This window comes from Bubalus kerabau, chromosome 3 (genome assembly GCF_029407905.1).
Source record: "Bubalus kerabau isolate K-KA32 ecotype Philippines breed swamp buffalo chromosome 3, PCC_UOA_SB_1v2, whole genome shotgun sequence".
In the NCBI taxonomy this organism is placed as follows: domain Eukaryota; kingdom Metazoa; phylum Chordata; class Mammalia; order Artiodactyla; family Bovidae; genus Bubalus; species Bubalus kerabau.
In genome coordinates, this window is record NC_073626.1 from 42,048,457 (window position 1) to 42,072,647 (window position 24,191).

The 24,191-nt window shown below is 39.1% G+C and overlaps 1 protein-coding gene across 5 annotated transcripts in view; it reads right to left on the reverse strand.

Moving 5' to 3' along the window:
• Positions 1 to 24,191, reverse strand: part of MAPK14 (mitogen-activated protein kinase 14) — a 75,202-nt gene that overhangs the window by 20,930 nt on the left and 30,081 nt on the right. For all 5 annotated transcript variants that reach the window (XM_055571597.1, XM_055571596.1, XM_055571595.1 and 2 more), the window contains exons 3-8: positions 21,005 to 21,063; positions 8,516 to 8,627; positions 7,693 to 7,722; positions 7,329 to 7,376; positions 4,709 to 4,823; positions 4,077 to 4,148 (exon numbers count right to left, since the gene is read on the reverse strand). In XM_055571597.1, the coding sequence (XP_055427572.1) occupies positions 4,077 to 4,148; positions 4,709 to 4,823; positions 7,329 to 7,376; positions 7,693 to 7,722; positions 8,516 to 8,627; positions 21,005 to 21,063 (436 nt within the window). The remainder of the gene's footprint in view (positions 1 to 4,076; positions 4,149 to 4,708; positions 4,824 to 7,328; positions 7,377 to 7,692; positions 7,723 to 8,515; positions 8,628 to 21,004; positions 21,064 to 24,191) is intronic.

A 24,191-nucleotide genomic window follows, 5' to 3' on the forward strand; every position in this document is an offset into this window, starting at 1 on the left:
GCAGTAAATCTTCACAACCTTGAATTTGGTAATACACTCTTAGAAATAACACTAAAAAACATGAACACAAAAGAAAAAATATATTGGAACTTCATTTAAAAAAATTTTTGTACATCAAACGACATTATTAAAAAAATGAATAGCCCACAAAATGGGAGAAAATATTTGCATATCGCATATCTGGTGAAGGCTTAATTTACAGAATATATAAAGAACTCCTAAAACTCAACAACAAAAAGACAACCCAAGTAAAAGGTAGGTAAAGGTCTCAAACAAGTATTTTTCCAAAGAAGACATACCAACAGTAAACACAGGAAAAGATACTCATCATCATTAGTCATTAAGGAAATGCAAATTAAAAGCACAAAGAGATTCCACTTGGTATCTCTAGGATGGCTATAATTTTAAAAAGCAGGATGGAAGGGAGGGAGGGAGGGAGGAAGAAACAGCTGTTGGTGAAGATATGGAGAAACTGCCCATTCATCACTGGTGGGCATGTAACACAGTGAAACTGCTGTGACAAACAATGACTGCTCTGCTCCTCAAGAAAGCTACACACAGAGGAACCTCATGACCCAGCAATTCCATTCCTAGATACACAGCCAATAGAAGCCAAAGGGGGAACGCAGAGAGGTACCTGCACGTTAGTGTTCACTGCAGTACTACCCACAACAGCCAAAAGGGGGAAACAACCAAGCGTCTGCAAGCGCACGAATGGATAAATAAAATATGGTATAGCCACAAGAGGGAATAGTATTCAGTCATAAAAAAAGAATGAAGGTCTGATCCATGCTACAATATGGATGAGCCCTGAAAACATGCTAAGTGAAATAATTCAGACACAAGAACACAAATATTGTGTGAGCCCACTTAATATTAAATTTTTAGAATAAACAAATTCTTAGAGACAGAAAGTAGAAGAGAGGTAATGAGAGGCTGTAAGAGGGAAGAGGAAGTTTTTGTTTAACGGGTACAGCTTCTGTTAGGGGTGATGAAAATGTTTTGGACATAGACAGTGCTGGCAGATGCACAGTTTTATGAATGTAATTAGTGCCACTGGATTGTCCACTTGAAAAGGATTAAGATGGTAAATTTCATGTTATGTTTATTTTACCACAATAAAAAAATAAAGTGGCAAATTATATGTGAAAACACTTGACTACAAAAATATTTTTAATTCAGCTTCTAAGTTCCACCGGCCACATTTTAAGTGTTCTACAGCCACATGTGGCTGGTAGCTACCAACCACCATACTGGACAGGACATACATAAACTACTTGTAAGACCACAGAAAGTTCTATTAGATGGTTCTTATCTAGAAGCTAAAACCACCAGTTTCAAATGCAAGATGAATAATAAATGAGGAAAACAGGGAGAGAACTGTGCACTCAAGTAAAGAGCAAACTCTAGAGGCTGCCTTGGCATTCAGCTGCATTTTAAAATCATAAATAAGCAGTAGCTGTGTGCCTTTCTGAGCAACAGAAGAGTGTGTGGGGCCAGCACATTCTGCAAAGGTTTTAAGAAAATGAGTTTTAGAAATTAGGAGAATAGGCAAAAAATAGAATATTGGAAAGAAACGGAGACCTGAGTCGGATACATTCGTATCTATCTTTTCTGGGTTCTTATAGCTTCCTCATCTATAAAAACAGGGGGCCCGACTAGATGTTTCTTAGCATCTTTCTAGATCCCCAAGTGGATAATTCTAGATTCTTAAACTTTTATCTCATCAGTACCTAAAAAAAAGAGGAAAAACTACTAAGTAACTTTCAGCCTGAAAGATTAAAACTAAAATTCAACTTGGTTAAACTCTAGTTGTACTCAACACTGGATGCATATTAGAATCAACTGGGGACTTGAAAAAGTAACGGAAAACGCTTTCCTCTCCCCTTGTCAGGCAATCAAAGCTACATCCACACAGGTAGCAACTGACAAGAAGGGAGTTATACATATTACAAATACAAATCTTCCAAATTCAAGTTTCCTGATCCAGGAGAACATCTGCCTGAAAAGGAACCAAGTAGAAAAGGAACAGTGTATTACTAAAATAAAAATTTTGAAAAGAATTCTCATGTATTAAAAAAGAGAATCTCCTAGTAAAAAGCTTAACTGCTAGGTTTTCTTCCTAAAGCTCATTGAGGGAAAAGAAGTATGCATAAAAAGGAACACTTCTTACAGAGGCCAAAAGTTAGCATTTTAAAAGGGTCGATCCATCAGTGGGCACCTGTAACTGAGACAGAACCAAAGGCACACACAACTGCTTTGAAACCAGTAGCCTGTCAAGGGGATCCATCCTTTACTAGCTGTTAAAACAATTTTTAATAAAACAAAAAAACACAGCCTTTAATGATGTTTAAGTAGACAATAAAGTGAGAAGGTGAAGGGGAGAAACTCTTCCCAAAGATCACTGATGAGGATGATGGCGAACATCTACTGGCAGGCCCTGCTCCTAGTCCTTTCCAGGTCATCTCACTGAATTCTCACATGAGCTATGTACTATTCTCAGCATTTCACAGTTAAGGAAACCAAGAGACTGAGGTTACACAACTGGCTCCAAGTCAGAGCCAGAAGTAAAAGAGCTAAGTAGTATCAACCCTGCAAGTCTGATTCCAGAACATGTGCTCGTAACTAGCATGCTTTACTGTCCGTGTCTCTCCACCACTTTGTGTGTCTGTGCAGGTATGAGTGTCTGAGACCGACTGTAGATGGACATACGGAAATAAAGGAAAGGAAGGGGCAAGAGGAACAGAGGAGAACATCAGAGCAGAATGCTCAGGAAGACAGAGTAAAGAATGGGACTCAGAGGAAAAGGAAAATCACAAACTGTCCCTCATTCTCTTAGCTTAGACTATAATGTGTATGTCAAATTTCTAAGAAACAGGTATAAGGTAAATGAAACAAAGGACAAAGGGGAAACATTAGGTATTAAAATTAGAATCCAGGGATGAGAAGGAATAAGGTGAGCCATATAGGGAAATTATACTCTGTATCAATCCAGTAATATTCAGAGGGAAATTGACAGCTGAGGGAAGAGGCTTTTCAGTTCATTAGTAAAATACATTCTAGCAGAAGACAGTTAGAATACGTGGATTGGTGTAATGAACATCACAGTCACCCCAGAAGTATGATCCCAACTGTAAGCCAGTGAACTTACATTCTGGTTTATAAACTCAGTGTGTCTGCTTAGGTGAGATGCTAAAACAGCTTTTAGGTCTCTAACTGTGATAGAACACAGGAAACAGCAGCATCTCTAAATGCTCAACCAAACTGGTGGAGGGCGAGTAAATGAATTTAACAAAAATCTTCAGATCTAATTCTAGATATAAATTTAAAAATTTTTTCTTGCCTAAACATCTTCCCCAAGTGGAACTGATGAGGGTTACGACAAATCACATTTTGATGATATTATTACTAAACTGTGAAATGGGCATGCAGCAGATAGAAAAGGGACTAAAATAAAGGGGTTGTGATAAACCATAAACTAGACAATAAATCTGGAAGTAAATTAAAGTTTGGTTACAATCTGGGATAAAAACAAAGTCATGCTGAGGGGAGATAAAGGTACACGACAGGGTGACCTTATCTTCCTGCGTTTATTTGTTTTTAAGCAACAAATATAAGAAGTCAGCAAGTGTATCATTACAAGGACCAAATACAGCCTTTTTAATATATAAACCAAATATAAAAGCAAGATATCCCTGATTTATAAATGGTTATCTTGTGCTCACTGAGTGTTGGTACAAACAGACTTAAACCAGTCATTGAGGTCTAGAACTTCTCACCAACATACTCAGTCGCAGAATGGCTGTGGGAAGATTAATAAGGAACCTGCAGCAAAAAAGGTGACATCTGAAAGATTTTAAAGGTTTGCCAGATTATGAGGAACTTTTCCAAATCATAAAGGTAAACTGCACCCTCTTTCTTGGCAAGGCAAGATACTCCGCAGGAGGGCAGATCTCACCATGGACGATAGAAACAAGTAACTTTAAGTCCTTCCAAGAGACAGGTAAAAGCGATACACTTCCATGGACACTAAAATACAGACAAGAAACAAGAACCCAAAACTTTTTAAAGGATACGGTCTGTACCAGGAAACAATGTTCTTCCAGTCAACAGCTCGGCCATTATGCATCCCACTGACCAAATATCAACTGGCAAAATTAAACAGAAATAAAAGTATATACAAAGTCACTCTTATCAAACTTGGCTACAAATGGAACTACAGCTGGGGCTGAAATACTCTAATTAATATTTAAGGTATCTGAAGTTCAACACTCATACTCAACGTTTTTATACAAATAAATAAGCTAAAACCTTCACCAAAATTAAAGGGCTTCATAGGTGGGCTAGGTCAAAACACAGTTACGGCAAGAGAAATAAGCTGTTCACAAAGGGGCAAAGGTTTCTTACTGGTAGAAATGGTGGATTCTCCCAAGTAATATTGAAAGTTAACATTATGAACCCAATGTCTTCAGGCAGAATATGAATATGAAAGAATATGTTCAAAATAAGTAAAAAGCCAATTAAATCACAGAGTCTGAAAAACCCTACTTTCTTTGAGCAACTGAAATATCCTCTTTTTGTAGACTTAAATGTTTCCTGAGGGAAGAAAAAGAATGTTTCCTCCTACTCCCCCATATCCACTTCTGGGAACCCCAAATATACCTAACATGGGATCAATAAGGCCCTAAGTAACCAGTTCAAGGAGTACCTGTCTGGTTGTAATGCATCCAGTTCAGCATGATCTCAGGAGCCCTGTACCACCTGGTGGCCACATAGCCTGTCATTTCATCATCTGTATGTCGAGCCAGTCCGAAATCCAAGATCTAATGAGAAAAGAACAATCAGGCACTGAACAGTCCAACTCTTAAGGCTTGTAAAGCAGGAGGGAAAAAACTGTAGTGCATATTAAAAAGCAAGAACAACAAAGCATTTGCATAACATATTTCCTGGTCTGTGCTTAGAATGCATAGGAACACAGCAAGAACTAAAAAAAGAAAAAAAAAAGAAATTACAAAAAAACGAAACAAAAATTCTCTGTTTTTGCACTTATCCAAGAGCAATTAAAATATATGTTCCACACGAACATGAACATTCACAGCAGCTTTACACAGCTCTGAGGGGAAACTGAAGCACTTGTGTCTATCAGTTGTCCTGTTTACTTGCCAAGTTGTTTCTGCCTCTTTTGCAATCCCATGGACTGCAGCCCGCCAGGCTCCTCAGTCCATGGTGTTTCCCAGATAAGAATACCGGACTGGGTTGTCATTTCCTTCTCCAGGGGATCTTCCCGACCCAGACCAAGGAATCGAACCCGTGTCTCCTGCACTGACAGGTGGGTTATTTATGGCTGAGCACCAAGGAAGCCCTGTCTATAAATAGGTGATAGATAAACAAACTGTAGTACAGTCATAAATTGGATTTACTTGGCAACAAAAAGGAATAAACTACTGATACACACAATACAGATGGATCTCAATAATACTGCACTAAGCGAAAGTCAGACACACACAGAAAAATACTGTATGATTCCACTTGTATAAAACTCCAGAAAAGATAAATCTACAGTGTCAGAAAGCAGATCAGTGGTTGTCTGAAGTAGGCGTAGAGGGGTGGGGACTAGCTAGGAAGGGGGACAAGGGAACTTTCTGGAGTGATGGACATGTTCTTTATCATAATTGTGTTGGTTACAGAGCTATAAAAATTTTCATATGTACATTTAAAATGTTGCATTTTATTGTAAATTTTGTTTCCAAATAATTGAGTAAAATGAGAAATGAAACAAAGAAAAAAATTCCAGGGCTGCTTGCTCTTTATAGATTATCTCTTGTTTGAATTATTTTGAAAGAGTGGGTTTCTGCCTTTTCTCTTCAGATCAGTCGCTCAGTCGTGTCTGACTCTTTGCGACCCCATGAATCGCAGCACGCCAGGCCTCCCTGTCCATCACCAACTCCCGGAGTTCACCCAGACTCACGTCCATTGAGTCAGTGATGCCATCCAGCCATCTCATCCTCTGTCGTCCCCTTCTCCTCCTGCCCCCAATCTCTCCCAGCATCAGAGTCTTTTCCAATGAGTCAACTCTTCGCATGAGGTGGCCAAAGTACTGGAGTTTCAGCTTCAGCATCATTCCTTCCAAAGAAATCCCAGGGCTGATCTCCTTCAGAATGGACTGGTTGGATCTCCTTGCAGTCCAAGGGACTCTCAAGAGTCTTCTCCAACATCAAAGTTCAAAAGCAGCAATTCTTCAGCGCTCAGCCTTCTTCACAGTCCAACTCTCACATCCATACAAGACCACAGGAAAAACCATAGCCTTGACTAGACGGACCTTTGTTGGCAAAGTAATGTCTCTGCTTTTGAATATGCTATCTAGGTTGGTCATAACTTTCTTTCCAAGGACTAAGCGTCTTTTAATTTCATGGCTGCAGTCACCATCTGTAGTGATTTTGGAGCCCCAAAAAATAAAGTCTGACACTGTTTCCACTGTTTTCCCATCTATTTCCCATGAAGTGATGGGACCGGATGCCATGATCTTCGTTTTCTGAATGTTAAGCTTTAAGCCAACTTTTTCACTCTCCACTTTCACTTTCAAGGGTGGTGTCATCTGCATATCTGAGGTTATTGATATTTCTCCTGGCAATCTTGATTCCAGCTTGTGTTTCTTTCAGTCCAGCATTTCTCATGATGTACTCTGCATATAAGCTAAGTAAACAGGGTGACAATATACAGCCTTGATGTACTCCTTTTCCTATTTGGAACCAGTCTGTTATTCCATGTCCAGTTCTAACTGTTGCTTCCTGACCTGCATACAAATTTCTCAAGAGGCAAGTCAGGTGGTCTGGTATTCCCATCTCTTGAAGAATTTCCCACAGTTTATTGTGATCCACACAAAGGCTTTGGCATAGTCAATAAAGCAGAAATAGATGTTTTTCTGGAACTCTCTTGCTTTTTCCATGATCTAGCGGATGCTGGCAATTTGATCTCTGGTTCCTCTGCCTTTTCTAAAACCAGCTTTATCTCAAGAGGACTGCTTTCTTGATATTTATACTATAATTCTCCTTTTTTATCACTAATATATTAAATTTCTAATTTAACTTCATTTTAGAATGAAAACAAGATACCTGATACTACCTTCAATATCACTCAAACTAAAGCTTACTAAATAAATCCCCAGTTTAAATTTCAAAGTCTAATGATATTCCTAAGGACAATACAATATGAATTTCCAGATAAAAAGTCATGGCTTTATAAATTCATTCCCTTTATAAATTTGCCTGGCTAGTCAAACATATAATTACAAAGCGAAACAAACAATTACCAGTGTCACTTCATCCTACCTTCAGCTCACAGTCTTCATTCACAGCTAGATTACTAGGTTTTAGGTCCTAGGAAGCAAGAGAGGACAGGATCAACTTTATGATGCTTGATAAATTCTCTCCCTAAAGGTAATGATGAAGAGCTAAACATAAAAGACTTGATCCAGCTACAATTTCCATTCTATAGTCACTACCTAGTTCTAATTAGCCTTAAGTAGGTAAAACAAAACAAAACAAAAAACCTATACATCCTCTTTCTTTAATTAGTTTAAACCTAGAGTAAAGTTGCAATCAGTCAATATTTCAATGGCTAAAATACTTAGACTAGGATCTTGCTATCTCCCCACCGACCATCCCAATAATGTAATCAAAATACAATACCTACCCTGTGAATTATGTCGGCTGAATGTATATACTGTGAAAAAGCACACACACACAGAAAAATAATCAGTGAAAGAAAAAGTTATCTCCAACCTCGTATCATATTATATGACATATCTGAAGTGCATTTTTACTTTTTTATGAGTCAATAAGAAATGCTAGGATTAAGAGCAGGATTAGAAATCAGAACAAGTAATTATCAGTAGTCTATACTCTGACCATAACTATGATTTCTATACCATCAACTCTATTCATAGAGCTGGAGTATGACTGAAATAGAGCTTTCAACCTATTTTCTGGTGGGTGCTCTAGAGCACAATAAGGACTCAAAGTTGCTAAATATTAAAGGTGGTTTAATTTAAAACCATTGTTTATCTGCCCCTTCCACGGGGGCAGATAACCCCTTTGAGGATATTCCCCCCCACTTTTAACCCCCAAATTAACCCCTTTGAGGATATTTTCAAAGTTTCAACATGACACTCAACAGATATCAGATTATATCGAGAAATTATTATTATTGTTTAGATGTAATGAAGAGACCTTAACTCTCAGACATACCTATACAGAAGTATCAAGGGGGTGGAACGATATGAGGTCTAGACTTGCCTTAAAATAATCCAGGGTTTAGGGGAATAGGAAAGGAACAAGATTAGCTGTATGTTGGTAATTGTGGTTGCTGAGTAAACACAGGGGTTCATTATACTACGATTGTACCTGTGATTATCGTATTTGAAATCTTCCATGAGAAAAGTCTTGTTTGTTTTCCCTTAAGCCCTAAATAGAAGAGAAAGAGGGAGAATTCATTTCTGAAAATTATTAGTCTGTACCTTGAGACCTCTGAGAATCTGGTAGATAAGGAACTGAACGTGGTCATCTGTAAGCTTCTGACATTTCACGATGTTGTTCAGATCTGCCCCCATGAGATGGGTCACCAGGTACCTAAAAATTAATGGAGAGTTACACAATAATCCAGAACCTTAAGAAAGCTCTGATCTTCATAAGACTATGAGAAGTCCACTCAATAAGTACCACTGCTGCTGCTGCTAAGTAGCTTCAGTCGTGTCCAACTCTGTGCGACCCCATGGACTGCAGCCTACCAGGCTTCTCCGTCCATGGGATTCTCCAGGCAAGAACACTGGAGTGGGTTGCCATTTCCTTCTCCAATAAGTACCACAGTGACAGCTAAAAGCTTAGTAACTATTGATGGAGGGCTCATTTTCAACATCACTGTTCTAACTTCACTGCCTGTCGTCTATTTTTCTAAAAATTTTTATACTTGTTCCAACTTGCCATCTTTTCCTAGGTTCTCTAAAGACAAGAGAAAAAAACAAAACAAAACAGGGACTTCCGTGGTGGTGGGGGCTTCTCTGGTGGCTCAGCTGGTAAAGAATCTGCCTGCAATGCAGGAGACCTGGGTTCGATCCCTGGGTTGGGAAGATCCCCTGGAGAAGGGCGTGGCAAAATGGCATGACAACCTACTCCAGTATTTTTATGTGGAGAATACCATGGACAGAGGAGCCTGGCGGGCAACTGTCCATAGGGTCACAAAGAGTCAGACACGACTGAATGACTAACACTTTCACACTTTCTGTGGTGGTAGAGTGGATGAAAATCTGCCTGCCAATGCAGGGGACACGAGTTGGATCCTTGGCCCAGGAAGATCCCACATCCTATGGGCAACTAAAGCCTGTGAGCCGTAACTACCAGAGCCTGCGTGCCTGGAGGCTGTGCTCCACACCAAGAGAAGCCACTGCAATGAGAAGCCTGGGTATCACCACGAAGAACAGCACCTGCTCACCACAAGTAGAGAAAGTCCTAGTGCAGCAACAAAGACCCAGTGCAACCAAAAATAAATGTAATTATTAAAGAAAAAAAGAAAAGATGGAGATTAGAATGATATCCTGTTGCATCAGTTTTCTTAAAAACGGTATTACTGCAGGAGAAATGTACGCTATAACTAAATGCATGGCCATATTTTTAAATCCACTGTTAGATTTTCCACTTCATATCGCAGGGTCTAAAATAGGAGTATCTTCAAATAAACTTATTTACAAAACAGAAACAGACTCACAGACATAGAAAACACACTTATGATTACCAAAGGCAGGGGGGGAGGGATAAATTAGGAGTTTTTGGATTAGCCGATACAAACTACTATATATATGTGAATCACTTTGCTGTATACCAGAAACTAACACAACATTGTAAATCAACTACACTTTGGTTAAAAAAAATAAAAATATCTTTACATTTTCAAATTATAACTCTTCTTTTTTAGGAATGACTGCAAAAAGGATGCTGGCCACTGACAATATTCCTGCACTTACTTTAATGAAATATTTTATCTACAAGTCAGTCAGGTATTCTAGAGCTTCTCCTCACAGGTGTGGTGCTGCGTATTTTTTATCCTGTCCTCATGTCACAGGATTAGGGAATGATGACATTCAAGCCCAACAGGTTTACCACAGATATTCTAGATGCAGTGCCCCACCCACTCATTACTGTATCACACTGCTGTGGGAACATAAAAACCACAGTTAGTACTAAACAAGTGGAATTTTTAAAAATTCAGTTAGGTTTTATCTACTAGAAGAATCGTTACCCATTCCTGAGGCGGAATGTATATCAGCTGAGCTATTAAACAAGAGTTTGATTTCATTTCTCTTCAATTACTATTTTTTTTAATATGTTATTTTTGTCTGTTTGTTTTAGGCCACCACATGGCTTACAGGATCTCAGTTTCCCAGCCAAGGACTGAACCCAGGGCCTTGGTAATGAAAGCGTGGAGTCCTAACCACTGGATCACCAGCAAATTCCATTTTTATTTTTGATAAATTTGGAAGAAAAGAAACCAAGCCAGCAATTTAAATATACTATAATGCCTCACATGGCTATATATGTGTATGACCTGTCTTCACACACAGCCCACTATATTTATTACTTTCTTTCCTCAAACAAGAATTTTTTTTTTCTATTTCTTAATTTCACTGTTCGGCTATTATGGTCAGTTCACAATTTCATGAAGAGCAATAGGACTTAGCATAGATGTAACCTTAAGTAAGATTTTAGCACTTCATATATATATATTTAAAGATTTTTAATTATTTATTTATTACATTTCTGGCTGCACTGGATCTCTGTTGCTGTGCCTGGGCTTTCTCTCGCTGTAGCAAGCGAGGGCTACCCTCTTTAGTTGCAGTGTGCAGGCTTCTCACTGTGGTGGCTTCTCTTGCAGAACACGGCCCCAGAGCACAGGTTTAGTAGTTGTGGTGCACAGGCTTAGCTGCTCCGAGGCATGTGGAATCTTCCGGACCAGGGATTGAACCCGTGTCCCCTGCACTGCAAAGCAGATTCTTAACCACTGGACCACCAGGGAAGTCCAGCACTTCATATTTTTAAAACTTGCATGTTTGTTTATATTGCCTTGAGGAAAGATAACTCTAAACGTTATTTAAACTATGCTGGATGTTTTGAAATGTTTTCATAAAGGTTGTTCTGACTTAAGAGATGTTCCAAGCTCAACATAACATAACCAAAGGCATTAGTGCTTATTCCATGCCAACCACTATTTATTATGCCTGTGTCTCATACACTCTTCTCAACAACTCTGTAAGTTTTATTAGTATTACCATTTTGCAGAGGAAGAAACACAGACAGAACAAGTATATATTATCTGTTCAAGGTTAAAAGAGAGGTCATGTCAGGGGCTGAATCCAAAACTGGTCTGATCTCAAAGACCATGATCTTAAATCACAGCCCATACAGCCTCCAAGTTCTTCTAGATGACACAGAATTTAAGTCAAGAGAATGATGTAAGTTTTACAAATATTGCAATAGTCTATCCTAATCAATCACTGTATTTTTAATCCCAGATTGATACACAATCCAGCAAATATGAGAACACTGTGAAAAACTGGTTAATACTGTGGAATCAAGACTTCCCTCAGAAAATCTGGGATAATAGTTGCCATACCCATAATACCAATTATAAAAATTTGCAAGGCTTAGGTTAAGGAAAAGGGAATCCAACTTTTGTTTTATAAGACTGTTTTGCAAATAATTACATTTTATGACACTGAATAGTGAGAGGGTTATTCTTTCAACTTTCAAAAATATTTTATTTTTGAGGAGAAAAGGTAAACAGAAGAAATGCTGTTCTGTGTGATTCTAACTAGAGTCTATCTTAATTTGTCTTGAAATAAAACCTAAAGATCTTAAGTCTATAATGGCAGTGCTAGTTCAGAAAGGTGTTAAGCAGTATTACCAAAGCAAACAGTAATTTTAAGTCTAAGTATTGTGTTTAAATAGTTACCAACAACTCAAGAAATTCTATACAGTCAGAAGACCACTGACTGCACAGCCTGAGAGAGAGTATGCTTTTGGTTGGAATATTCCACCACTATGTAATTCCCTTTAAATGCCCTCCCATCAGAGACCGCATCCATTTTATCACTAAAATTTCCAGACAGCAAGAGACTGTCAAGACATTATGTAAGTACATAAGGTTAATCAGTCTATAAAGTAATAATTGTCAAACATTGCTCCTAGGCTCCAGTCAAACCAACTGAACCACATTATTCATGGCAGACCTGTCTGGCAGGAACTAACCTAATCACTACATGTTGTTTCCATGAAGCCCAGAAGACCAATCTGAGACAACCAATTGTCAAATTCCAACTCATCACATACAGCAAGGTTTTCGAAATAAATTTTGCAACAGTGGACAAAGGCAAGTGTCATGAAAAGTTACGCTTATGGAAGACACGTCAACTTTTAAAAGCAGTGAACAAGGGAGTGTGGCGAAAATGTAGGTAGGCACATTTTAAATAAGTCAATCCCAAAGGAGCATTAATAGATGCCACATAATTTCTACACTATTAGTCCCTGGGAAGCAAATTTAATTACATTTTAGTCAAGATGTGCCTATTATTGTTGGTGTTCATGCACGTGTGCATGCTAAGTGGCTTCAGTCATGTCTGACTCTTTGCGACCCTATGAATTGTAGCCCACCAGGCTCCATGGGAATCTTCCAGGCAGAATGCTGGAGTGGGTTGCCATGCCTTCCTTCAGGGGATCTTCCCAACCCCTGTGTCTCTTACATCTCCTGCGTTGGCAGGCAAGTGCCACCTGGGAAGCCCCATTGGTGTTCATACACTTCCAATAATTAAATCCAACCAACAGCTGGAAAGCTATCTAGTTCCCCCACATTTAAAAAGGAATTAAGTAAGTAGGACTTTATTAGGCTTAAGGCTGAAAATATGATTTCACAGCCCAATGATACAAATTCTGCTTGCCACTTTTCTTGGGAAGATAGTCTCCTTTAAACTTAAAACTACAAAAAGCATAAATGATCATTTCTTAAAGTAAAATGTACTATAACAACAAAAAGGAAGTGGTTTCCAGTACTCTAGACAGCACCCTTTGCAGAGCTTCATTTATTAATCACTTCTTGGAAAACATACAACTGTCAAGACTCCTACCCTACTGCCCCCACTCCCCCGCCTTTAAAGCATAATACAATTAGAAAGAACCTATGCAGAAAAAAATCTACAGTTTGGCATTTCTACTTCTGTCGGCCCTATTTGACAAAGAAATTATCAGAAAGGGAAAGAAGCATATCCGTATTAAAACAAAGTATTTAAAATAATCATAAAGATTGACAATTTGTAATGACATGCTTCTGAAATACATCCAATGATTCTTGGATGAAAAGAGCAGATAGAGTGATTCTATAAAAATGAAAAATAGATCATTTCACTCTTCTCAAAAGGCTTCTCTTTCACTTAAAGACAAAATTCCTTTCAGCGGCAGATAAACCCATACATGAACCAGGATCGTGTTCCCAATAATCTTTCTCCTTTCTTCATCTGCTTCTCTCCCCTGCTCTCACTTAGTTCCACACTGGCCTCCTTACCCCAGCCATGCAGGTCCCCTTGCTGCAACTCCAATACAGCATGCAGTCTTCTGCCTCAGGACCTTTGCTGGCTCATCCCTCTGCCTGGAATGCTCTTCTCCCATATATATACCAGTCTAATTTTTATACTTCTTCAAATTTTTCCTTAAAGTTCACCTTCTCAATGAGGTCTATCCTTACCATCCCTTTGAAAATTGTCTCTGTCCCCCTCACATGCCCAATAATTCCTCTTCCCTGTTCTACTTTTCTTCTTGTCCATAGCATTACTGCCTGCTAAATGCTATCTAATTTCCTCTTTTACATGCTCATTGTTTATTGCTATCTATCTGCACAATGTTCAAGGAGGACAGGGCTCTTTTTTGTTTGTATAGTATCTAAAGTACCTAAAAACATTGTCTAGCAGATATCAGGCACTCAATTACCACTGAACTGAATGACCCACAACAACTCATATAGCATTACTAGTAAGACCAGGAAAGGGCATATCTTATTGAGATACTCATGCCAAAGATCTTATCTGGTAAACAGACCAGACTGTTCTAATGTAAGGGGTAAAAGCACCAGCAGCCAGGTAGGCAGCTTAGCCAGTTTATTTCACAACATACTACCCTCCTCATTTGAAATGGAGATTACTGAAAGGTGCCCCCTACATTACCTGCAACAAACAAACCAGAATCAAAATATTACCGTATGGTCTATATTCCAGGATAAAACAAAAAAGTTAGTCAAAAGAGAATGCACTGGGCATGCATTCAGACAACTAGATTGCCAACGAGTCATAAACTAGAAAGCACAAGGTTATTCATTCATTCAACTGCTCCATCCACAAATCCTTATTGTCGAGCACTGGGAGTACAACAGTGGAAAAGATACAGAATTTAGATGGGAGGAAGGCATGTATACACATGTAATGGAGCATGATTAGAGCTATATAAGGGGGCATCAAGGAGCTGGAGAACACACAGGGGAGGGCTACAACCCAGGATTATGAAGCAATTAATTAGGGAAAGTTTTCCTGAGGGTCTCAAACTAAAAGCCAGACCTTGAAGCTGCTTTACCTTTTTACAACAGCTAATCTGAGAAAAAGAGGGCATCTTACTGATTGTATCAGACAAAAATGGAACGGTATTTTCTTAAAGGATGTATAATTTGTTTAGATTTCAAAGGTGAGTCCGTGACGACACCTACTCGTTTTACCAGCTCTCTATGCTCATTTTAGCAGACCTCTCTGATAAGGATATAAATTTCAAATACAACTGTCAATACAGATAACTCATTCATCTTTCTCCCAGGTTGCTTCTGTTCTTGTATTACCTATCTTGAGCACTCAACCTATTTTCAAAGAATAAGTATTTCTGTAAGTTCAAGCCACTGGGCTAGGAATTTCTTTCAGTGATGGAGGAAAGCACTATTTCCAAGCAGACAATGCCAATTAGTCAAATTAGGAAAACAACTCTTCTCTGCTACACACATACAAAATCAGAATTTAGTATCACAATTTTTATCCAAGTACAAAAGAAAAATTAAGGGTTATCTACTCCTTTAATTGTCTCCATTTCACAGAAATCTCTTTTTTCTGTATAATTTATACATTTCCTTCTTTGACTATCTGGAATATATTTCAAGCTCTACACACAATCCTTACTCATCTGTTTCTTCAAATACAGTTACTACCGTCTTTAGAGGTTTTCCTCCACTAAGGTTCTCTCATAGTCTGAGATCACTTAATACCCTGTACACTGCTATGACATGGCCAATTTGACTTTGTCCTTTTAAGTTATTGTAGGTAAGCATTTAATGCTTCATCTTATTAATGAGACCATATGCAACTAAAGGCCTTTAGTTTTGACATTGTGTCTATTCAAGAAGGGTCAGCAAATATCCAAATAATAGAGCTCTGATCAATAAAAATGTAGTTAGAGCCAAAAAGAATTAAGATATGTACAATTTTATTTGTGGTATTAAATAATTCAGTTCATCTCTCTCAACTTCTGAAAATGTATAACTACTAAAGACGAACAAGAAAGAAAATAAACTCCGTGCTCTAATAATAGAGCTTACAAGCTAGAGGGAGAAGACAGAGAATAACAAACACATGATGATAAAATTTGCTAAGAACAAGCAGCATAAGGAGTAGGCCCCGACAGTGTAGTATTTCAGCTAGGATGGTGAGGGGGAAAAAAGCTTCTGATGAAATGACCTTTCATAGAGTCTTGAAGGAAATGAAGGAGCCAGTCATGTGGATATGTGGGGAGAGTGTTTCAAGTCAACACTAGAAAGCCGGGCAAAGGTCCTACTGAGAATGTGGATGTCTGTATTCAGGGAATAGAGAAGCCAGAGTGGCTGGAATGGAGAGAGTGAGTGGGGAAAGTACTGGGTGAGGTCAGAGAGTGTATAGGAGCAAAAATTATGCAGGATCTTTCAGAACCTCCACCCTCTATTTTGTTTGGTCATTTAAACTGCTCTTCTCTCCAATTAACAAGAGTCTCAATCTATCATCAAGGATCATTTCTATTTTATTTGCTACATTCTCCAGAGAATGAATACTTAAATATAAATCTAGAAATGTCCTTTACCTATTCAGTATAATCAGCAATTTTTACACTGATATAAAAGGCTGCACCTAGTAGTTGAACAGTCATTTTTAGTTAGTGGAAGGCTAAATAAACTAGGTAATTATCTGTCCATTGGCTTTCACTAAAACAATGGCTGCTGACTGACCCTGTTATAGGTCTTCTGCTAAATCACAGTAGAATCGAAAATCTCACTTCCACACCTCTTTTCACCAAGAGAGATAAGGAACTGTAACAAGGGGAGTAACAAACCCTGGATGGGAAGCTGTAAAATAAGGGGGGGAATGGCAGAAAATAGTATGCAAAGACTTGGCTATTTCAAGATTCTGGATTTCTATTGGCAAGTAAATATTTGCAGAATGCATAATGCACATACAGGGCTTCCCTTGTGGCTCAGACGGTAAACAGTCTGCCTACAATGCGAGAGACCCGGGTTCAATCTCTGGGTCAGGAAGATCCCCTGGAGAAGGAAATGGCTAAACCCACTCCAGCATTCTTGCCTAGAAAATCCCATGGATGGAGGAGCCTGGTGGGCTACAGTCCATAAGGTCATAAAGAGTTGGACACAACTGAGTGACTTCACTAAGGCATATGCATGCCACCTCCTGCCAAATATTACCATCAAGAAGCAAACAGAAATGTCCAAATGGTATCTAATCATTAAAAATATCTAGCTATATCTTATAAAATTTTGTAATCTGTACAACCACATCACGTGGCAGTCAAGAACAACTTGGTGGACTCATCTTCTAACTCCACATTTTCCAAACACCAGGTCTATCAGATTCCGTGACTGAACATCGCTTCTAACGATCAGAACTCACCACCTATTTATTATTCCCTTCTCAAAAGTATAGTCTTACAGATGAAGGTATGTAGGGTGCCTAAATAACTAGAAATTTAAAATTCAGTAAAAAGTTGAATATGCAGATGACACCACCCTTATGGCAGAAAGTGAAGAGGAACTAAAAAGCCTCTTGATGAAAGTGCAAGAGGAGAGTGAAAAAGTTGGCTTAAAGCTCAACATTCAGAAAATGAAGATCATGGCATCTGGTCCTATCACTTTGTGGGAAATAGATGGGGAAACAGTGGAAACACTGTCAGACTTTATTTTGGGGGGCTCCAAAATCACTGCAGATGGTGACTGCAGCCATGAAATTAAAAGACGCTTACTCCTTGGAAGAAAAGTTATGACCAACCTAGATAGCATACTGAAAAGCAGAGACATTGCTTTGCCAACAAAGGTCTGTCTAGTCAAGGCTATGGTTTTTCCAGTGGTCATGTATGGATGTGAGAGTTGGACTGGGAAGAAGGCTGAGCGCCAAAGAATTGATGCTTTTGAACTGTGGTGTTGGAGAAGACTCTTGAGAGTCCCTTGGACTGCAAGGAGATCCAACCAGTCCATTGTGAAGGAGATCAGCCCTGGGATTTCTTTGGAAGGAATGATGCTAAAGCTGAAACTCCGTACTTTGGCCATATCATGCGAAGAGTTGACTCACTGGAAAAGACTCTGATGCTGGGAGGGATTGGGGGCAACAGGAAAAGGGGACGACAGAGGATGCGATGGCTGAATGGCATCACCGACTCGATGTACTTGAGTTTGAGTGAACTCCGGGAGATGGTGATGGACAGGGAGGCCTGGCGTGCTGCGATTCATGGGGTCGCAAAGAGTCGGACACGACTGAGTGACTGAACTGAACTGAACTGAACTGAAAAAGTTGAAGTGTATGATAAATGAAAAGTGCTAACTGAAATGTAAAGGGACAAATACACATAAGACATGATTTAAAGCCAACTATAAATATGCAAAATAGAGATTTTAATTAGCACAGAAAATTCTTGTTCAAAATTACTGTCTGCTCTAAACATGGCAGCCTGCAGAATCATTTAGGCCTCAGTCTTCGTTTACGCTATTTTAATGTGCATTTGAATGCGTTTAGGAAGTGCAGGTATTGTGTTGCATAACACTGAGCCTACGTTATACCAGTTTTCTCAAAGTATTTAAATTTGCACACTCTGCAACTGTCAGTGAAGATGTTTGACCTCCTGTGCAAATTCCAAAATGACTTTGGAAAACACTGAAATAACCACAGTCTTAAAAGAGCACTGCTTTTTTTCTCAGTGATACATACATCATAAAAAGATAACAATGAAACATTTCCCAAAAGATATCCTTTAGGTTCATCATTATATTTTCACGGATTTTCTGGGATTAAAACACTTCAGAAGTGAACCCCCCCAATTTTCATCCTTTTACAGACATTAACTGGGACCCAAAGAGGCAAAGTGACCTGTCCAAGGTCTTATAGCCAACTGTTAAACTGGTTCCAAAAGTGTCTTTAACTTATTTCCCCAACAAGATTGTGATTTCATCAGGGAAAAGACCAGTGTTTCTGATTATCCTGAGCCCTGTTCTAACACTCTGCTCAGCAAGTATTCAACACACAGTACTGAGATTTGCCCCCCACAGGTGAACTAAGATCTTGTTTATAAAGAATCATGACCCAAATCACACAGTGTTGTATTGCAGTTATATCTCAATAAAGCTGGAAATTAATAAGTAAATAGAACCTAGCTCCCGTTAAGTAGAAAGAATAGATTCCTGCTTGGTGTTTATTGAATGAATGAAGAAATAAATGCAACTTCTGTTCAATGGGTATGCTTGTAGTCGATGGGCCTTCAAATGGATAAAAGAGCCAACAGGCCCTACAATGGATAAAACTTAACCTCTCAAAGACACAAGCCTTATATGCTTGTTGACACAGGGAAAACAGGCTCATAATCCAATTTCATATGCCTGAGAGAGGCAAAATACAGCATTAGCCCAGGTCAACAAATCAATTCCTTTCTTAAAAAAAGAAAAAAATCAATCCTCATCACACCTAACATTTTGAGCTAGAGCTCAATCCTGATTCAAATGTTTTCCAAGTATATTATTAATACTTGAGCAATTTTTCCACACGTAGAATATAAAAAAAATTATCATTCCTAGGGCAGTGAGAATACACTGTAACATATTATAATGGTATGACATTATACATTTGTCTAAATCCATAGAACGTACAATACTAAGAGTGACTCCTACAATAAACTATGAATTCTGGGTAATTATGATGTGTCAAATAGCTTCATTCTTGGTAAAAAAAAAAATATATATATATACATATATCATTCTTGTTGAGTGATGCTGATAATGGGGAAAGCTCTCAATTTTGTGGTAAACTTAAAGCTGCTCTAAAAAATTAATTCCTCAAAAAAGTAAAAATTAATTAATGTTAAAAAAAAAAAAAGCAGTTGCAATATTCTCTTCTCCAAGCAGTCTACAGCAGGACTCAACAACTTGCAACACACGTGCCCCTGCCGGGGTAGCATCCAGTAAGGAGGCTTAATAGTAATGTCAAGCAGGGCTCAGGAAGCACAGATGTTCTTAGTTATTATCTTTTTTTCCCCTCCTTTGCTCGAGTCTCAAACTTTCATCAGCAGGATCAAGGTTAATGTGGAGTTCTTGCACTTAGACCAGATTCCCCTTTTCTCACCGTCTACTCTCAGTCATATCACATTCCTTAAACCAACCTCAAGTGGTGGGAAATTTTTTGTTACATTTCCTCCTTCTCTATTTAATATTCTACATTTCTTCTCCCCTTTCATTAGACAGAACACACAAGCTCAAACATAGTATATCTCTCCCACCCACCAAGCTTGCTCTCTGGGAAATGGGCACTTGGCCTAGGATAAGGGAAGGAGAAACTGAACTCAGGATGGGTGGAGTTAAGTTCATCCTTGGCGTCAACAGAGAGTAGAGGCTGTGGAAGGGCAGCCAGGATCTGCAATTTCTCACAACAGTCATCCTTTCCAGTAATACCAAAATTTCAATAGGACAAAATGTGTAACTCTGAATTCAAGGTGTTCCTTCTCTCGTATGGTATAGCCTATCTGTGAATTGGGGACCAGAGGGAGGTATGCTAATTCAGATTTCGGGAAAGGAACAACAGAGAACTCACACAGGGGCAACTCCCACAACACCTTCTGGAATCTATTGTGAACTCACACATGTGCAACCTGGGCATGTGAGAGCACTATTACCCCATGTGAGGGCACTCTTGCCAGTGGAGTCAGGAGCCAGTAAGTAAACGCTCCCATCTGAGCCGCATTCCATACAGCTTTCTACAAGACCTTGGTAATTTTCATCCCAGTTGCCCACAATGGTGACCAACTTAATAACGTATCCTCACAGCAGCTTTCTCTCCTTCCCTGTTTCATTTTCCCTAGACCCTGATTACTGGTTCCCAAGAATCTCAGGCCCTGCTTTCCAGGTGTTCCAGGCTAAAGCAACAGAGATGGTCACAAAACTGGGGCAATCAGCACTATCTATCAGCTGTCTAGACTCGTGACGCTGGCCCCTTGTCCCTGAACAGAAATCCAATACTTCAAAGATCAGCATGTATTTCCCATAGGATAAAAGAAATGGAAGAAACCATATGGAATGGGGCTCCACTACATTTCCTGATGTAAACATGCCCTTTTAAAAGCTAGGACAGACGATTTGAGAATAAACATCATGCTCAAAACTCCCTATACTCTTCTCCATGGAACTCTTGCCAGAACCCACCACTGTCTCTCCAAACAGGGAACAACGTGTCTGAGATGGTGAAAATACGAATATATACCACCCAAATGCACTCTTCTGTATCCATCCCCCATCCCCCAGAAGAGTTAGGTGACAGGAATAAAGAATCTAAATCTAATACTGCAAAGTGGTTCAAGAGTAAAAATGGGCTGGTAATCGTCAAACTCTAGCTGAGGAAGGCAAATACAGAAGATTTACTCACACATCATTGAATTCCTCCAGAGACCTTGCAGGTGTGAAAACATCCAACAGACCAATCACCTGTAAGAAAACATAAAAATCAAACAGCAAATAAATATTGAACTTATCCACCATTTATTTTAATAGGAAATAATTCCTATTAAATCCTGCTCCTAGTTCAGTAAAGTCACATCCTCATATACTTAATGACTCCAATTCATTTTTTACCCAAATTATACTTTTGCCTCTTATTTGTCAAACATCACTTTTCATAATAAACCATTAAAATCTTCATGTCTTTAGAATTTAATCACATATAGCCATTAGCTTATCAGGGAACAAAAAGATTTAGGACTCAACTTACGCAGGCACTAATAGTTTAACGATTAACAGAAAAAAGTTGTGCTTTTACAGCTGTTGCTATAGTATCATTTTTCTTTTTAAAATATTATTATTCAATGAAAATTACTATATAATCTTCAAAACTGACATTTTAAAGCCCCAATATATCCTCTCAGCATATTCTTGGTACTATTCTTATAACAGTCTAAATATTAAGATCTTTTTTTTATTTTTTAAAAATTTATTTATTGGGACTTCCCTGATGGTCCAGTGGTTAAGAATCTGCCCTCCAATGCAGGGGACTCGAGTTCGTTCCCTGCTTGGGGAACTAAAATTCCATGTGCTGTGGGGCAACTGAGCCCTGGAGCCACAGCAAAAGATCCCGCATGCCTCAGTGAAGATCCTGCCTCAACTAAGGCCCAATGCAGCCAAATAAATAAATATATGTATTTTAAATTAATGTATTTACTTTGGCTGCCCTGGGTCTTCGTTGCTGCAGGTGGGCTTTCTCCAGCTGCAGCAAGCGGGGGCTACTCTTCATGGCAGTGCCTGGGCTTCTCCCTGCAGCGGATTCTCCTGTTGCAGACCAACAAGAAGCCCTTGAGCTCTCAGGCTGCAGCAGCTGTGGCTCGCGGGCTGCAGATCAAGGACTCAGAAGTTGCGATGCATGCGCGTTGTTGCCTCGCGGCATGTGGAATCTTCCCTGCTCAGGGATGAAACCCATGTCCTTGGCATCAGCAGCCAGATTCTTAACTACTGGACCACCAGGGGAAGTCCCAAGGTAATTCCCTTAATCAGTATCAGGTATTTAGATCAGACTATAAAAATGGAAGGAAAAAAAAAAGCTAACCTTACACCAATAAAAAACAAAGAGCTACTTAATACTCAGTAACCCACTGTCTTTGAGCAGTTTTTCTGGTCATGGATTTATTCTGATTAATCCGCTGGAGATGGAACAGGCTACCCACCCCAGTATTCTTGGGATTCCCTGGTAGCTCAGCAGGTAAAGAATCCGCCTGCAATGCAGGAGACCTGGGTTCGATCCCTGGGTTGGGAAGATCCCCTGGAGAAGGGAACGGCTACCCACTCCGGTATTCTGGCCTGGAGAATTCCATGGACTATAGTCCATGGGGTCACAAAGAGCTGGACACGACTGAGTGACTTTCACTCATTCAATCCACACTTACCATACCCCTCTTCCCTAGTTCCTCCTGAAACCCAGACGACTCATTTCTACAAAGCTATACACTAAGAAGGCAAGCAAGACACACAATTCATGTGTAATATGCCCAGCAAGATTTAAGAGTATCTGGAAGTGAAACAAACAAAAGCTAAATGGCCTTCATGAAAACTGACCCATAACAGCTCTAAAAGTAAAATATGCTAACACTCAAAATATTATCATGAAAAAGAGCCTTCTAATCAGAAAGTTATGCCATTCAACCAAATACCAATTTTTAAAACTAAGTTCAATTACAAACTGAACCCAAAAGGGAAACAAACCAAAAAATTGCCCTGGAAAGCCTTTGCATCTTTTTCCAAAGGAAAGATAGTTATCAATCATCTTCTTATTCAGACAACCGTACATAAGAAAACCAAAATTATCTACAATAGTACTATCCATTATCACTAACACTAATATTTTGAGATACTTCGATTTTTCTGATGTACATAAATTAAACTGGAGTAATACTATGTATAATTTTATACCCTGCCTTGTCATCTAACATATGACTATTCTCATGTCCTCCATTGTTTTTCAATTGGGTTTCCCTGGTGGCTCAGTGATAAAGAATCCACCTGCCAGTGTCAGAAACATGGGTTTGATCCTTCATCCAGCACAATCCCACATACTGTGGAACAACTAAAACCATCAATTGTTCAATACTCAGCCTTCTTTATGGTCCAACTCTCACACTCGTTGTGGGCTTTCCTGGTGGTTCAGTGGTAAAGAATCCGACCTCCTATGCAGGAGATGCAGGTTCGATTCCTGGGTCAGGAAGATCTCCTGGAGAAGAAAATGGCAACCTACTCCAGTATTCTTGCCCAGGAAATCCCATGGACAGAGGAGCCTGATGGGCTGCAGTCTATGGTGTCGCAAAAGAGTCAGACAAAACTTAGCAACTAGACTCACACCCTTACATGACTACGGGAAAAATCATAGCTTTGATGATACAAACCTTTGTCTGCAAAGTTATATCTCTGCTTTTTAATATGCTGTCTAAGTTTGTCTAATGAGCAAGTGTCTTTTAATTTCATGGCTGCAGTCACCATCTGCAGTGATTTTGGAGCCCAAGAAAATAAAATCTGACATTTTTTCCACAACTATTTGCCATAAAGTGATGGGACTAGATGCCATGATCTTGGTTTTTTGAAAGCTGAGTTTTAAGCCAGCTTTTTCACTCTCCTCTTTCACCCTAATCAAGAGGCTCTTTAGTTCCTCTTCGTTTTGTGTCATTAGAGTGGCGTATCATTTGCATATCTGAAGTTGTTGATATTTCTCCTGGCAATCTTGATTTCAGCTTGTGATTCATCCAGCCTGGCATTTCACATGATGTACTCTGCATATAAGTTAAATAAGCACGGTGACAATATACAGCCTTGACGTACTCCTATCCCAATTTTGAACCAGTCTGTTGCTCCATGTCCGGTTCTAACTGTTGCTTCTTGACCTGCATACAGGTTTCTCAGAAAACAGGTAAGGTGGTTTAGTACCCCTATTTCTTTAAGAATTTTCCACAGCTTGTTGTGATCCACACAGTCAAAGGCTTTAGTGTAGTCAATGAAGCAGATGTTTTTTCTGGAATTCCCTTGCTTTTCTATGATCCAATGGCTGTTGGTAACTTGATCTCTGGTTCCTCTGCCTT